This window comes from Vitis vinifera, chromosome 16 (assembly GCF_030704535.1).
Source record: "Vitis vinifera cultivar Pinot Noir 40024 chromosome 16, ASM3070453v1".
NCBI lineage: Eukaryota > Viridiplantae > Streptophyta > Magnoliopsida > Vitales > Vitaceae > Vitis > Vitis vinifera.
This window is the reverse complement of record NC_081820.1, coordinates 3,773,631-3,792,253: the sequence shown is the minus strand read 5'-3', so window position 1 is coordinate 3,792,253 and position 18,623 is coordinate 3,773,631. Positions and strand designations below refer to the sequence as shown.

General features: G+C 31.7%; 1 protein-coding gene and 1 non-coding gene across 2 annotated transcripts; one reads left to right on the top strand and one right to left on the bottom strand.

Moving 5' to 3' along the window:
* The first annotated feature begins 3,913 nt into the window (after window positions 1–3,913).
* Window positions 3,914–5,517, top strand: LOC100263101 (putative pectinesterase 63). Its single transcript, XR_009464482.1, has 4 exons — window positions 3,914–4,402; window positions 4,520–4,726; window positions 4,817–5,058; window positions 5,315–5,517. It is a non-coding gene; the product is annotated as a putative pectinesterase 63 (transcript).
* Window positions 5,518–13,572: 8,055 nt separating this feature from the next.
* Window positions 13,573–14,010, bottom strand: LOC104882060 (uncharacterized). The gene has a single exon (XM_010663985.1). It carries the CDS (start codon window positions 14,008–14,010, stop codon window positions 13,573–13,575), a length of 438 nt encoding a protein of 145 aa, XP_010662287.1.
* Window positions 14,011–18,623: the final 4,613 nt, after the last annotated feature.

The following is an 18,623-nucleotide window of genomic DNA, read 5'->3' as shown; positions in this document are numbered from 1 at the left end:
TAAGCACATTACCTACAAGTCAACATAATCAAAACATCACTAATCAATAGAAATCACGTGAAAGAAAATCCACCTTCAATCAATGTAATCAGAATCATTATAAATCGATCAGTTAGTATTAGCATGTATAGTACATTAATTGATTGCAAACTTTATCCACTTTCATGCAGATAAAAAAATTGTCTTATACATATAATTTATTTGCACCGAATATATTTGCTTTAAACATTTAGTATAAAAGGATTGGCTTGATGTCTAATCAAACTCAAAAGTAGTCAAAGATATAGGATGGATCACTAAACTCTAGGAGGCATATAAAGTCTTCAACAAATTATACTACAGGGATGTCTCTTGTGTTAACAATTTTTACTGCCATCCTATTTCCTAATCTAGGTTTCCAAGTTGCTGAATGGTTAAAACTCTGTTCAAATCCAAAATCCTCCTCATCCAAGGTCAAATCTCCATGACCCCCTTCATTCATTTGTTATCACGACTCTTCGTGTTTTCAGACCTTCCTATGTAGCTAATATCTAAATTTGTATAATGGGATATACCTTTAAATTTAATACCCACAAAATTTAAGTCGTGAATCCTATTCTTTAGAATACTCATAAAAATTAACAAACACAACTAGAAAAACCCTTATTAAACCATGAAAACCAAAACAATAATGAGATAAGAAGAGACTTACTAGCGACATACATCAATGTTAGTAGTCAATACTAGATCCTTTTCAATGATGATCATCTACAGATGCTGTTTAGGGCTCCTAAAATGGATGAGGGGATTTCAGTGGTGGAGCTTGCAAGTGAGGAATGGATTTCACGAACCATGAAAAGATTAGGTCAACTAAGTAATGGAGTTCATGGTGATGAAATGGTTTCTCACTATAAGGGCTGCTATCATTTGCATGTTTTATACATTTGATGCACTTTACTTATGTATTATGCATACACAACAATAAACAAATAGTTCTAATATAAGCTAGGCTATTGGAACAACAAATAAAAAAAATAAAATATTTTGTCCCTAAAATATATGAAATAAAAGTTTATTGGGATTTGTAAATTAAAAAAATATAAATAATAGCTTTTTAAAAGTATTCCTCTTACCACTTATCAAGACTTAGTAGTTAAAAATATAAGAATTAATCTTTAATTGTTTATATACATCATGTTAGCAACAAAAAACTCTAAATTAAATCGTTTTTATTCATATTCAATTATATAAGATAAATTATACAATTTAAGTTGTTCTAATTCATAAAGGTAGATTGGGTATTTATTTATACTTTTTTTTTAGTTGTTCCTAGATAGTATAGATTGATTAAATTCATAAATAAAGTTATGGTAAAATTAGTTCTCACTTTTTTGAAAGTAACTATTGTTTTCTAGTTACATGTTTCTAAAAAACTGTAAAATTGTTCCTCTAAGTAAGCTTTTACAAAGTTTGTATATTTCTTGTTGATTTCCAAAAGATGCTACTATACTTGCTAAGTTTAAAGATTGTTCCCAGTTTTCTCTAGTTTTCTTAACACTATACGTATTTCTATATATAATATTATTCCATATTCATATATAAGTTGTGTAAGATTTTCCTATTTTATTGCTTCAAGTATCTTGAAGTTCATGTTCACAAAAATACACTATAGATACTTGGGAGATGACTTTGTTTATCTGCTACACTACAGAATGTATAATGAAGAGAAATAAGGAATACTACTCCAACCACATCAGACAAGAATCTTTACTGGATTAGATAAGAACCTACTCACAACTCCAACTGCATGAGTTGTATTTGGCCTTGTGGATACCATGGCCTAAGCTAAATCCCCCAAAGTTGAGGAATAAGGAATACTTTCCATCTTCTTTTTCTCTTCATTTGATGTAGGACAATATTTCTTGCTAAGCTTGAAATGAACACTAAAAGGAATGCTAACAGTCAAAAATAGAACTTTTGAAAGTATGACATGATGTAACATTTATGGATTTATTATTTATTTAATGAGATTTTAGTTTCCCATTCTATTTATTTGTTCCATGCATTATTACACTTTAGGACCATCCTAGTTGACATCTTTTGCATTGTATATGACTTGGGTGTATCAAAAGTTGCATATAAAATCCAAATCATGGATTCCTTAAAGGTCAATGATATTAGTTCACATCCAAATCATGGATGTAGCAATCCATTTGACATAGTAGTGTACTATTTTCTAATTGGAGGGATGATTGGTCTTAGTCATTGGAATGAATTTCAAATAGTGAGTGCACTAACGTGTATGGTTACATATTATACAAGACCTATGGTGAGTTATGACCTAAGACTATTAGGTAGCCATGACTTTACATTCTTATTACATGTTTGACTTGTGATGAATGCTACACTATTAGGCTTATGGATTAACAACTTATGGACTTTATTTCTCTTAGGCTAAAATTTTGTAATATACTTGTTTCATGAGATGAACATAATGGGCTATGCAATTTTTGGTTTGCTTGTTATATTCATATATATATATATATATATATATATATATATATATATATATATATATATATATATAATATAGATCTAAGAAATTGATTTGAAAGAAAATTAGTATACCGTGAGATATATTGTGATGAGTAATTTATTAATTTGGTATGTTTCATTTTAGACAATGGTGATATGAAAGTTTAGCATGACTTAAAATTTTATTTAATTTAAAACTCATATCATATTTGTTTGTATTAACCAAAGTGATCAAATGGGATGTCTCATGCATATCAAATTGAATAAATTCAATTACATACCCATAATTATGTCATGCTTACAACTGAAATGACATGATGAGATACATTTTCTTTTATTATGGGCATATTGATGTTCGTTAGTTATAAAATACTTAAGAATCACCCAAAGATCGATTAGTTGATTTAATAATCTATGAATGTGATTGTGGTTAATTAATATACTCGATTTGATATGTTAAGTATACTCAAAGATAACATAAATGTTTAGTTAGATAGTATATAATTATTAATTATGTGAAACTAAAATTAAGCATGAATTTTGTTTATTGTTGTGTATTGTTATATCACAGAGAGCTTCAATGTGTATTTAATGTTTATCTCAATTTTGTCTGAATCTGTTTAAGTTTACAACTCAAAGCATTAATCCTATGAGCATTTTATATATTTTGCAGTATTTGTGCCTTTTTATCTTCATTTGCAAGCTTTGTCTGTTGTAACATTTAATGAGCTTAATTTTCATACATATGCTATGAAATCAATTATAATGGAAAATGACATTGAAGTTGTCGATTTTGAACAATTGTAGGAAATTAACTTATGTATGACACATACAAACTTATGTAGAAAGAGGGTTTTCTTCCCTTATTTATTGTTGTGAAATAAATGATTTTTTTTTGTTTTTTTAAATATGCATCTCTTATTAATTAAATTTCACTATTATTAAATCAAGCGTGACATTGATTCGATATTTTATTTTTAATATATTGGACGGTTATTAAAAGTAGTTCTAATTTAAAACTAATATCCATAAGTTGAAATCGGGTGGCTATCAACCAATTTGTAGAGTGGATAAACAAATTTTGGGATCTATCTTATCACTTTGTAGTTAGGAATTTAAGATAAATTCAAAATCAGAACCGTGGAATATTGAAAAATTAGTATTAATTGTTATATTTTAATGGTAAGGATTGAGCTTCGAACATATTATAGTTTTGAGGGAAAGAAATGGTTAAGATTGACCTCCACTCTATTATAGCAGAAGGATGGCGTGCCTCTATAAATTGCAGTACTATCGCCTTCCTTATAATATCATTGCATATTAATTCAAACGCAAGGATTAATTGCACCCTCTACTCTCTCGACTCCCTAACCTTATTCCGTACACACTCAAGTCAAGAATGGCTATGACAGTGATATCCATTGCTTTCTTCCTCCTCGTCCCCCTCTCATCATCGGCTGTACTTGCCGACAATGATAATGCACAAATCCCTAGCGATAAAAGTCAACTAGCTCCATGGTTCAGAAATAGCATCCAGAAGTACAAGCTCCGGAGGACGACGCTGGATCCAGCCCTAGTGGAGGCGGAGGACAGCGTAAAAATCATCAAGGTGAGTAAAAGCGGTGGAGGAAACTTCAATACGGTGATGGCGGCAGTCAATAGTGTTCCAGCCGGTAATACACAACGTGTAATTATATGGATTGGAGGCGGAGTATATGAAGAGAAAATCAAGATCGATAGGAATAAGCCCTTTATAACATTCTACGGATCACCAGAGGACATGCCAAAGCTGTCATTTGATGGGACGGCAGCCAAGTTCGGGACAGTGGACAGCGCGACGCTTATAGTGGAGTCGGATTACTTCATGGCGGTGAACATAATTGTCATTGTGAGTGAAGTAATTAGATGTTAGGATGGCAATGACACTTTTTTTAAAAAAAATTTCTTAGCCAAAAATGTGAAGTTTAATTATATGTATATTGGTGCGATAATTAATTAATTTCAGAACTCGTCCCCAAGACCAGACGGAAAAAGAAAGGGAGCCCAGGCGGTGGCACTGAGGGTGTCAGGCGATAAGGCCGCATTTTACAACTGCAGGCTGATCGGTTTTCAGGACACCCTATGTGATGATAGGGGCAGGCATTTTTTCCATGAATGCTACGTTGAAGGCACTGTGGACTACATATTTGGAAGTGGAAAATCTTTGTATTTGGTAAGTTTTGGACACTGCAGACGCAGTCAATATAATTTCACAAGTATATATGGGGTGCCAACTGTTGGTGAAAACGTTGTTTTGGTGCAGAGCACTGAGCTACATACCAAGGGAGACGGCGGATTTTCAGTGATCACAGCGCAGGCAAGGAACCTTGAATCGGAGGACAATGGATATTCATTCGTCCACTGCACCTTGTCAGGTACTGGCGGCAACACTTTCTTAGGGCGGGCATGGATGAGTAGACCGAGGGTGGTGTTTTCATACACCTTCATGAGTTCTGTTGTCAGTCCTTAAGGATGGTCCGATAACGACCAACCTGAACGTGACTCGTAAGTACTACTCCTTCTCTTTCATTATTGTTTTCTGTAACAGACATATATTAATGTAACATGATGAAAGAGAGAAGATTCATCCAAAAAACAAGGGTAAAACCCCTTGTAAAGTGAGGAAATTCGAATGCTTGGTAACATGTGTGCATAAGAGAGATACGTGAGTCATTTGTTTTATTAGATAGATAACGCTTCAATTTTCATGTCCTTGAGTTGTTATACATGTCGATTAATAGTGCTGTGCATGGCTTTACAGATTGGTTTTCTATGGAGAATACAAGTGTATGGGACCAGCGGCAGACACATCCAAACGACCCAAATTCAGCAAGGAACTAGACGATAATGGAGCCACACCCTTCATCACCCTCAACTACATTGATGCTTCAACGTGGTTGCTTCCTCCCCCAGGCCTTGTACTCCGTTGAAAGACATGACCAAAGATACACATTTGGTACATAACCTGCAGATGAATGATGATGACCACGTTGTGCATGTACAGCAATCTTCTTGTTTGATTCCCTTGACTTTGGGTGGTCGGAATAGGAATTGAAATAGGACCAGAATGGAGGGAATCATAATGCATGTAGATGAGAAGAATTAAAATTCTACTGAAAGTGATATTTGATTTCCATATCAATGAATTTCTTTTATTTCTATTCTTTTTCTGAAAGCTAATCCAAACACACTAATATATAAATGAGACTGAAATTAATTTCCCATTCTAACGTTCTAAATATGACCCTCAATGGTTAGTTTTACCAACTTCCTTTTCAAAAGCTACAAGTCGAGTGTGTAAATTGCAATGAATATATAGATATGGTTCATATGAACTCTTCTTTGTTTTCACTTTCTTTTTTGTTTTCGCTCATGTCCCAAGATACATGTATTTGTGTGTTAAATATAAAAGTTGAAGTCAGGAGGTTAATCTATCATTTAACATGGTGCAGTTAAGGGTCGCTTAATTTACATCAGTGTACATATATATAATTCTCACTTTGTATGTACATACATAATTCTAATTCTATTCATATTAAATGAATTGTTCACTATTGTTAAAAACTTCTTTTCTTCGTGAATGTGGGATATATATCACATTCATTTCAAACACAAATATACCTGATCACACTTGTGTAGATGACATTGATATCTCTCATTCCATCTATATTATTTCTTGTAACCACCATATCATGCACGTAGAGAAGCAACAACAAAATTCCTTGATTACATTGAATGCATAAAACTGAAACATAAGGGCTTTGCATAAAATAATAATAATAATAATAGAAAAAAAGAATCATAGAAGCATGCGATGCCTTCTTAAGCACATATAGAGCATGATACAATCTACAAACTTGATTTTCCTGATTGGAACATACTCTAGATAGATGTTGCATATAGACTTCTTTTTGGTCACCATTTAAAAAAGCATTTTTGACATTTATTTGATACAGTTGCCACCTTCTTATGAAGCCATAATAATAAGCAATGAATAGATGTCATTCTAGAAACTAGAGAAAAGATTTCATCATAATCCATTCCATATTCATATATAAATCCCTTTTCCACTAACTTGGCCTTCTACAAATGGTCCCATTTGATCGATTTTACTTTGTACACCCATTTACAACCAACTACATATTTTCTAAGAGGTATCATGACAGCACATCATGTACAAATCTCGTTCAATACATCTATTTCTTCATCCATTGCATTTTGCCATATTTAGAAGCTTCTTTGTGGTGATAGGGAATTGAAGACAATGGATGGTGATTAATTTTTACATTTGGTTCATTGATTAGGTCAAGAAAATGAACAACTTAGGAGACAAATTATTGGAATCGCAAAACAACAGTAGTGAGGTATATATTTTCCATAATGAGACATAGAAAGAGATTCTAAATCTTTTAGAAGTTAGTTCATAACACCTTGTCCTATACCATAGCCTAAGAAAACATAGATTGTAGATCTTTTTGAGAGTTTACCACTCTTAACTTTAGGAAGAAGAACAAAGTAAACAGACTAAAAGACATAGAGTTCGGAGTAATTGGGTGAATGCTAAAAGAGACACTAATTGGGTGAATGAAATTATCCCATTGATAGTCGATTCTTCTTTGAGCTCTTCACATGTCATACCTCTATAATAGTGCGAATCACACCATCATCCATCTTTACTTTGATGGAGCTAATGCAACAATCTCTAAGGCAAGATCGTTGCCCTTGTATATTATTCCTCATGAGATAGGTTCATATTGGTGAAATCTTTTTCTATGAGAATTCATGTGTCATGTTGTTATTGAGTCAATTAACAAAACTTTAACAAATCTTTTTTTGCCATCCACAATGGTTGTTGCCTTGCTATATAAGGTTTCTCTTTCATCCAAAGTACATGTTACACAACTTTGAGTATTTGATGACAAATCCTTTCCCTTTCATATTTCTCTCTACCCCTCTGCCACCACTCTTTTTTCACGTGCCCTTATTTTCCATAGTGATAACATGTAGCTTTTTTTTTTTCTTTTTTTTTTTTACCTTGGGACTTTGACCTATTTTGGTTGTAGCTCCCATTGGTTCGAGCCATGTTCTCTTGATGATATTTTGTGGTCCTTGTTTTTGCGCTTACTTTCTTTCTTAGGTGCAATAACCACAACATCATTAAAGACGAACATTGTCTTCAAAGCACCATTGGACATATTTATGATGAGATGATCATATGAATCAAGTAGACTTTGGAGTAGAAGTTCAGTAGTTCCTTCTATTCTATGTTATGCTCCATAGCTTATAGTTGAGAGAATAGAGTCTTCAGGGTGTTGATGTGTTAAGTCATCGAAGTAGATTCTAACATATGAAGAGTGTGGGGTTTTCTTTTCAAGAAGATATTTTTGTGCAACGACTAGGCTTCATATAGTTTTGTTAAAGTATTCCAAGTTTCTTTCATCATTTGTAATTTTGGGATGTTTGACAATATATTATTTGTTATTGCTAAATGCAAGCTTATTGAAATGACATCCCAAGTTCCCATCTTTTATCTTCAACACATTCTAGTCTTTCATCAATTGCTTCAAGGTAATTTTGCTTCCTTAAGATAACTTTTATTTTTATTTTCCACAACCTAAAATTGCTCCCAGTGAACTTCTCTATTTCAAATTTCATTGCCATTTTTTTCACTTTTACAATGAACAGTAACCTAAAATAGTAGTAAGTGTCTATGTATTAATACATCAAGAAAGTCCCCATGAAAGTGGAGGGGTCACAATGGTCTCACTTAAAAACGTTCTTTCCTTAGGCTTTTATCACCCTTTTGATAGAACTTTCCTATGCATGTGTTAATCAGACAACTAACCACTTACTATCTTAACCTTGGCTCTAATACCACTTTTAAGAAATGAAACTTGCAACAATAATTTGAAAATAAAACAATAAATACAACAATAGGCATAAGTACTTATGTGCTAAAACTGTCTTGATTATGATGAAAAGCTGCATGGGGTAAGACTGAATAAAATATCCACTATGAAGATAAAATTACAACCTCCCTCTAAATTAGGAGAGAATATAAAAGCATACAAAGGGATGGAAGCTTTGCAAGCCTCCTTTTATAACACATGGAAGCTCCCCCCCATTTGTCTCCTAACCAATATATGATGACTTTAATGCTTAACATCTCCTTCATTGATTTGAGAGAGGTAAATTCGAGGACAACTCAAATTTTCTTGGGATTAACCTCAATACCCCATTCGGTTAACAAAAATCCCACTAATTTCACTTCAAAGGCATGATTCATAGGATTCCTTCACTTAGCTAATCAAAATGCTAACTCTCACTAGGACTTTTGACAAGCATATCATCGATGTAGACTTCCATAGTGTTCCCTAGCTTGTCCTAAAACATCTCTATGATGAGTGTTTAGTATTTGGCTTTGTCATTCTTTAACCTAAATGACATGTATATAGCTCAATAACAATAGATCTCATAGTTAGTAATACATTATCAATTCTCCTTATCTAGGGGATACATGGATATTTGATTGTATTTGAAGTACTCATACAAAAGAGCATCTTGTGCCATATTGATGATTCCACAACTTAATTGAATTGAGGAAGTGGAAAATTATCCTTTAGGTCATTGAAGTCGATAAACATTAGCCATTTCCCGTTCTTAATTCTTAGACACTATGACCATGTTAAATAGCTACTTAGGGGTGTTTATTTATTTTTTACTTAATTCTAAATAGAACTTAAGACTAGATAGTATTTAATAGTATTAAGTATTAAGTTATTTGTTTTTTCAATATTTTATTTCTATTGAGCATTAAGAAGTAAAGAAAAATTAACTAGTTACTTTAGCATTAAAAAAAGTCAAATAATTTGATTTTTTCTATTTAATCAACAGTTAAAAAATAATAATACAAACTCTCTGAAATCTAAAATTAAGTCCTTTTTAGCAAAAAATAATTAAAACAAACAACACCTTAGGAACTAGATGAGCTTAACTTACATTTTGTTTCACATGAATGCTCCAAGCAACACCTTTTTCTCTATACCCCTTTCAAATAATGATGTAGATACTAATGGTTTTGTAGTAGGGATATTCTTTCATTCTTGAATTGAAACTGAGTGAGTATTAATTTTTCATAATATGGATAAACTCAATCTTATTGCCTTATTTTGGACTTGATCATCAATTTATTACAAACTGCCTTTGATGAAGGGAGCCAAAACTAAGAGGGATATTTTCAATATACCCACTGCAACCTTTCTTAATATTGAAATTATCAACAATGGATCACACCTCGAAGAGGGCTTGAATATGTTAGAGTTATTTATTTAGTAGTTTTATTTTGTTACTATTTAGATTTATTTAATTACAATTTATCTTTCTTATTTAGTTACTATATTAGAATTATTGTTTTTAGAATTATTCTCTTTCTTTTTTAGGTTTTATTAGGTCTATTTAAATCCTAATGGCGTTGTACTTATTTGAAAGAGAATTCATAATGAGAAATCCTAAATTTTCTTTCCTTTCTCTTTGAATATATTTTTTTGGATTTCCACATGATATCTGAGCTAGGTTTAGTGAGAAGTAATGGGTTTGAGCCACCTCTCTACATCTTTAATGGGATTTTTAATTTATGATTTCATGGAAGACAATTTAATCTCATGCATTGTTTTTATATATGTTTGATTGTACGATATCATAATGGGTGTTCAAATCGTTCTTTTCCTATTTGATCCATGTATTTGATTTCGTATTCATTTGTTGGATATGAATCCAAATTTTGTCTGTCTCTTAGTTGGATATGAATTTAAAATTCTATTTGTCTCTCATTCTTCTATGCTATTGGATATGAATCCAAATTCTACCCATCTTTCCTTCTTTTGTGTTGTTGGATATGAACCCAAATTTCGTTTCTCTATTTGTTGAATATGAATCCAAATTCTATCTAACTGTCTATTGAATATGAATCAAAATTTTGTCGGTCTCTTCTTCTTCTATTTTTTTTTTCTTATATGGTTTTGCATTTTCTTCTATCTCTATTCCTTGATTTTTTCTTCTGTGCTAAGTTTTGGTTGACTTCTACCTCTATTTCCTTTATGGTTTAGTTTTATGTCCTTTTATTTTTCTTCTTCTCTCTTTCCTTGATGGTTTTAGTTTTATGTCTTATACTACTTCTTTGAGCATATACCTTTTCTATTGATGCTGAGTCTCAATGTCTCTAAATCTAAATTTATTTTCATTGATATTTTCTTGGATGATATCGATAGTTTCCATGCAGATATTGGAACTTTGGTTTTTGATTTTCATGCTCCTTCCTCTCTTTCTACGACTACTTCAACACCTTCTAAGATTGTGGATTCTCCTCCCCCACGTTCTTGTTAGTGTTTTCAAGGCTATGATTGAGGAACTTTTTGTTTTGCATAAGACTGATACTTGGTATTTGGTACTTCAATTAAGTGGTACACAACTCAAATGGTTGGTAAGGGATTTTCTCAACAGTATGATTGCAAAGTTGTTTACCAAGTTACACCCACTTTCGCACTTTTGATTTTGGGTTGGCAAACTCTCAATGCTTTTTGCAGCCGCATCGTAAGTTTGTAAGAGGATGTTAGAGTTATTTATTTAGTAGTTTTATTTAGTTACTATTTAGGATTATTTAATTACTATTTCTTTTTCTAATTTAGATGCTATATTAGAATTATTCTTTTTTTTTTTTTAGGTTTTATTAGGTCTATTTAAATCCTAATGGTGTTGTACTTATTTGACAGAGAATTCATAATGAGAAATCCTAGATTTTCTCTTCTTTTCTCTCTTTTCTCTTTGAATCTTTTTTGGATTTCAATAGAATCAGGGGCAGTTTAGGTTGTTTATATGCCTGCTCATGGGTATTTAGAAATTTCATGTAGTTGAAAAAGGCTATATCTTATATATGGCTTTTTATTATTTTGAATTTAGCATTGTTTAAATAGAAGAACTAAAAATTAAAAAACATGCAGATTTTATTTTCTCAATCCAACAATCTTTTTAAAAAAGTGAATTCTCTGGAGAAAGATCATCCAACCCACCACCATGGTGTCAATTACTCTTATCATTGTTATCACTATCTCTCATTACTATCAAAGTTGCAGGGGAAAAACCAGTTGGCAACTTTGAAAATCATTGACCGAGGGAGAGTTCTATTCTCGGCATTATAACCCTTTAAATAAAACGCGACAAAAGGAAAGAAAATCCATGTACCGACCCCATCGTCTCCACCCGTAGGAACTACGAGATCATCCCAAAGGTGCCATGATATATTGTTAAAAAAAGAAAAATAAAACTATATATACAACACCCATTTACTATTATTGGGTATAACTAGTGGGTATTTATTAATATGATTCTTGTTGTAATAAATACTTATAAAATGACCTAATTTAATTTATTTCATGATTATCAGTTATAATGGAACATGAAATACAAGTTGTCAATTTTTAGAATGTCCGTAAGTCACACATGATATATTGAAAGTAGTTTTAATTTAAAACTAACATCAATGAGTTGAAATCGGGTGGCCATCAACCAATTTGTGTAGTGGGTAAACAAATTTTGGGTTCTATCTTCTCACTTTGTAGTTGGAAATTTTAACATAAATTTAAAATCAGAACCTTGGAATTTTGAAAAATTAGTATTAATTGTTATATTTTAATGGTAAGGATTTAGCTTTGAACATATTATAGTTTTGAGAGAAAGAAATGGTCAAGATTGACCTCCACTATATCATAGAAGAAGGATGGCGTGCCTCTATAAATTGCAGGACTATCTCCTTCCTCATAACCTCATTGCATATTAATTCAAACACAAAGATTAATTGCACCCTCTCCACTCTCAACTCCCGAACCTCATTCCATACATACTCATGGTCAAGAATGGCTACAACAATGACATCCATTGCATTCTTCCTCCTCCTCCTCTCATCATGTACTTGCTGACAATGATAATGCACAAATCCCTAGCGATAAAAGTCAACTAGCTTCATGGTTCATAAATGGCATCCAGAATTAGAAGCTAGTTGACTTTTATTGCTAGGGATTTGTGCATTATCATTGTCAGTTGTACTTGCCAACAATGAGTGGAGGAGGAGGAGGAAGAAAGCAATGGATGGCATTGTTATAGCCATTCTTGACTTGAGTGTGTATGGAATGAGGTTAGGGAGTCGAGAGAGTAGAGGGTGCAATTAATCCTTGCGTTTGAATTAATATGCAATGATATTATAAGGAAGGTGATAGTACTGCAATTTATAGAGGCACGCCGCCCTTCTTCTATAATAGAGTGTAACTCAATATATCATATATCATATATCATATCACCCGATTTCAAAATTTATTACTTAAGGTAATGACTTCGGGCATGACCAACTCTTATAGTGTGGCGGGCGGTGTGTACAAGGCCTGGGAACGAATTCATCATCGTATGGTTGACCGTAGCCTTAATTTATGTTTAAGACTAAGTCAAAAAAACAAACACCATCTTCATAAGTTCATTTATTTCTCACATCAAACCCAGCATTTGGCCATTGAAAATATAACTAATCAGCTGAGATTGGATTGGTTTCGGTACATTTAGTTTGTTTTTGGGATTTAACTTACCCCACCCTAGGCATTTCTAACTCCTTATGCTTGGGATTGCCTCTTTGCTATGGGCCTGCATTCTAGTGCACAGGGACTCAATCTCAAACAAAACAAATAAATGTTTTTTGGTGAGTTCTATCTCTACCTTTGATGCTCCATGCATTTTAAAAATCCAACCTACTCAACTTGTTTACTCTTTTAATAGTCTAATGCTCCATTAATAGTCTAATTCAAAGCCTTACCATGTCAAAGGCATAAGGAACAGAAACCATGCTATAAGAATCATTTCGAAACAAAAGCTAGAAACTGTTGATATGATTATACTAACAAGTACACATACCTACCATCCATGTTATTCATTAATAAATATGTTCTTACATCCATGTAAACAAAATATTAAAATATAATCTTAAGAAGATGGGCCTGGAGAGATAGCCTCTACGAGTTGGCTACAGGTCGTCCAAGTCTCGTCAGATCTTGTATGAAATAAGGTTGCATTGCCACTGAACTCAGGTCTCGAGATTACAGCATCGGTAATCGCAGTGTGGCATTTATCTCCCATCTGCACCAGGTTTTGGCAACAACTAGTAGGGATCTCATTTTTTTCACCTATGAATATTTTAGCAAAGAACAATGGCCTGCATTCTTCACCCAGCTTCTTGAGGCATTGAAACAAATAATGGCGTAATGCAGGTGGAATAATGTCTTGGTCACTGCTGGAAGAAGGTTCTGATGCGAGGCTAAAGTCTTGTTCATTGGCTTCGAATGCCAGTGCTGGTGATGACAGGAAAGCCCCACTAGCTAAGAGAACGAATGCCATGACAGAGACCTTGCAGAAACTGGCCATGATCTATGTTTGTGAATAGTAAATATGTCTAGAGTTGTGGGAAAATATATCTTTTTGATGGAGGTAATTAGATGTGGTGAAATGATTCGTATATATATGTATGCCTGGTGCGAAAAGTGGTGGAAATAGTTTCGGTTTCATTTGCTGATTTCATTCCCTTGTAATAAATTAAGTTTAATGCTAATAAATGGAGTGAGTTTCTTTTTCTTCATTAATTTGGTACATAAATTAATATCAAACTAATTAAATTGTGACTTAGAACATTCTTTTTACACTGATAACTAACTAACCTTTCCCTTTTCCCTCCCATATTGATCACATCCTCTATTGAAAATCAACTCTTATTAATTGCCACAAGAACATCATGTGTGACACTCCTTTAACTTGGTGTCTGTATATGTATTGCAACTCTTGTAATCTCTCTCTTGAATCAAAAGCTGTTTTTTAAGCTTTTTCTTTAAGGGTTCAGTTCAAACAAATGAAATTCAACCGTGTTGGTTTCATTGAATCTTGATTTCTTTTAATGTTTTTTATGATTTATTTTGTCTTTTATCCACTGCCTCCTTTTCTGTTCATGACTTCATATTAAAGCCTCTTTGCAAGATATTACCTAAATGGCACTACCGTCTTTGAAAAAAAAATGATGAATTTCAAAATGACATAATGTGTCTAACATCGTGCTATTTCATCATTGTTATTTATTTTAATAAAAGATAGTGAATCCTTTTTATTTTTTTATTTTAGAGTGCTTTTTTTAAGCTATAAGATATAGCCTTTTTCAACCACATGGTATTTCTAAGTACCCATGAGCATGCACATAGCCTTTTTTTTAATTTTCTTTAAAAGTGTTTTCTAAATATGTCAGAAACTTGTTTTGTTTTTTTTTTTTCTTTTTAAAAATGTTTTTATAACAAAATTGTTTTTTAAAAATACTATGAGTGGTTTTTTAAAGTAGTGTCCAAACAACTCGAAGTGTTAGGGATTTTTTATTACAAATATTATATTATTCATCTTTACATTTTTTAGATAACAATTTTGTTCAACAAACTATTCACTAGAATAGGTGAAAGATGTATTTGAAATGGATGCTTTGAGCAACTCATTTGAGCATTTTTAGTCTTTTTAATACTCGAAAGATAAAAGTTTTTAATTATTATAAAAGATAAAAGTACTTCCTAAAATCACTATCAAACACACTTTAATTAAGCTTGCAATTAAGACAAGTGGTGATTATCATAAGAATAATATGGCATATATTAGACACAAATTCTTGGACATCAACATAATTGCTCACAATTTGGTGGAGTAATTTAAAGAAAAAAGGTAATCAAAGGGTTGCTGCACCTTGCATTTTAAAAAAAATTGAAAATAATGAATTCCAAAGCTCCTTGTATTATTGTTATTATTTTGAAAAACTATGAGTCTATTTTGCCAAAAAAAAAATATTGGAAAATACATCTAACAACAAAAAACTGTCTTCCGTTTTATTTTCTTAAAAACATAAAACATGGTATTTTCAGAAAATATATTTGAGTTGTTTTCCGTTGTTTTTTGAGAGTTGTTTTAAAAAATAGTTATACAAACATATATAATGATTAAAAATAAAGTTGTAGACATAAAAATTATTTTTAAAAATATTAAAAATAAGTTAAAAATATTTTAAGTTTCTAAAAAAAATTTGTTTTACAAAACATCATATAACAGTTTTCAAAAATTGTTCTTCAAAGTTATTTTTCAGGACCTTTAAAAAATAGTAGCTAAACAAGCTTACAATGTTTATATTTTTAATTAAAAGTCTAAGAATAAATCCTTTGTTTGCAATGATTTTGTTAAAAGTATTTAAGTGATCTTGTGCATTATTTTATAAAAGATATCGTATGAGGCTATGAATACACAAGGAAAATGGTGGTGGTTTCCATGTAGATAGTAGATGGTTTTATGTTGTGCAGTGGAGGTAGAAGATGATGGTGGGAAGTGATCCTCCGTATTCCACCTGGCCATGTATCGATTTTTCAATTTTATAGCCAATGGTGAGTGTAAGGGTGCGGAAGATGAAAAGCTGAGTCTCCCATGTTTGCATTACCAACTTCTTTTGCCTCTTTGGGAGGAGAACAGTGGTCCTTTCCGTAGTATATGAGCGTGGGTGCTTGAGTGGTCTATATGCATTCGTGGAGGGTGTTTATTTATAGATTTTCCTTAAGATTGTCTAAGGGGACATACTATTTTAAAGTTTATGAAATATCATGGTGTCTATATTAAAAATATCTATTATTATTGACTTTCATTAATAGTGATCCAATTCATAGAAAATATATGATCACATTAAGATCTCACCATTATTTTAAAACTATTGCAGACTTTCACTCCAATTCAATATTTTTTTAAGATTAAAAAATAATATAATATAACTGTTTGGTGAAATCATGACTACTTAGTAGCCTTACATCATGATTTACTATAAGTCTTATCTAATGTGTAAGGGTACATACTAGTGCACTCACCATGTGAGGTAGTGCACTAATGTCACAAATGGATTGTCTAAGTTCTTGAATCGGTTGCCAATAAATTATTTACTTGCAAGGAGCAAATAATTTGGATATTTTGTGTAACTCCTAATACACTTAAATCATTTATAATACTAGAGATGTTAAGCCAAGATACTCATAAGATATAATATTGCATAAAAAAAAGGATAAATAAAAATGAAATTGAAATATCATTAAATAAATAGTAAATTTCAAATTTGTTTCATAACACAAGGAAGCTCCCCCCCTTTGTCTCCTAACCAATATATGATGACTTTAATGCTTAACATCTCCTTCATTTATTTGATAGAGGCAAATTCGAGGACAACTCAAATTTTCTTGGGATTAACCTCAATATCCCATTCGGTTAACAAAAATCCCACTAATTTCACGTCAAAGGCATGATTCATAGGATTCCTTCACTTAGCTTATCAAAATGCTAACTCTCACTAGGACTTTTGACAAGCATATCATCGATGTAGAATTCCATAGTGTTCCCTAGCGTTCCCTAGCTTGTCCTAAAACATCTCTATGATGAGTGTTTAGTATTTGGCTTTGTCATTCTTTAACCTAAATGACATGTATATAGCTCCATAACAATAGATCTCATAGTTAGTAATACATTATCAATTCTCCTTATCTAAGGGATACATGGACATTTGATTGTATTTGAAGTACTCATACAAAAGAGCATGTTGTGCCATATTGATGATTCCACAACTTAATTGATTTGAGGAAGTGGAAAATTATCCTTTAGGTCATTGAAGTCGATAAACATTAGCCAATTCCCATTCTTAATTCTTTGACACTATGACCATTACTTAATTCTAAATAGAACTTGAGACTAGATAGTATTTAATAGTATTAAGTATTAAGTTATTTGTTTTTTCAATATTTTATTTCTATTAAGCATTAAGAAGTAAAGAAAAATTAACTGGTTACTTTAGCATTAAAAAAAGTCAAATAATTTGATTTTTTTTCTATTTAATCAAAAGTAAAAGAAAAATACAAACTCTCTAAAAAATAAAATTAAGTTTTTTTTAGCAAAAAATTATTAAAACAAACAACACCTTAGGAACTAGATGTGCTTAACTTACTTTTTGTTTCACATGAATGCTCCAAGCAGCACCATTTTCTCTATATCCCTTTCAAATATTGATATACTTACTAATGGTTTTGTAGTAGGGATGTTCTTTCATTCTTGAGTTGAAACTGAGTGGGTATTAATTTTTCGTAATATGGATAAACTCAATCTTATTGCCTTATTTTGGACTTGATCATCAATTTATTACAAACTACCTTTGATGAAGGGAGCCAAAACTAAGAGGGATATTTTCAATATACCCACTACAACCTTTATTAATATTGAAATTATCAACAATGGATCACACCTCAAAGAGGGCTCAAATTTGTTAGAGTTATTTATTTAATAGTTTTATTTTGTTACTATTTAGATTTATTTAATTACAATTTCTCTTTCTTATTTAGTTACTATATTAGAATTATTGTTTTTAGAATTATTCTCTTTCTTTTTTAGTTTTTATTAGGTCTATTTAAATCCTAATGGTGTTGTACTTATTTGAAAGAGAATTCATGATGAGAAATCCTAAATTTTCTTTCCTTGCTCTTTTTTTCTCTTTGAATATTTTTTTTTTGGATTTCCACATGATATGAGAGCTAGGTTTAGCGAGAAGCAATGGGTTCGAGCCACCTCTCTACATCTTTAATGGAATTTTTAATTTATGATTTCATGGAAGAGAATTTAATCTTATGCATCGTTTTCATATATGTTTGATCGTAGGATATCATAATGGGCGTTTAAATCGTTCTTTTCCTATTTGATCCATGTATTTGATTTTGTATTCATTTGTTGGATATGAATCCAAATTTTGTCTGTCTCTTAGTTGGATGCGAATTTAAAATTCTATCTGTCTCTCATTCTTCTATGCTATTGGATATGAATCCAAATTCTACCTATCTTTCTTTCTTTTGTGTTGTTGGATATGAATCCAAATTTCGTTTCTCTATTTGTTGAATATGAATCCAAATTCTATCTGACTTTGTCTATTGAATATGAATAAAATATTT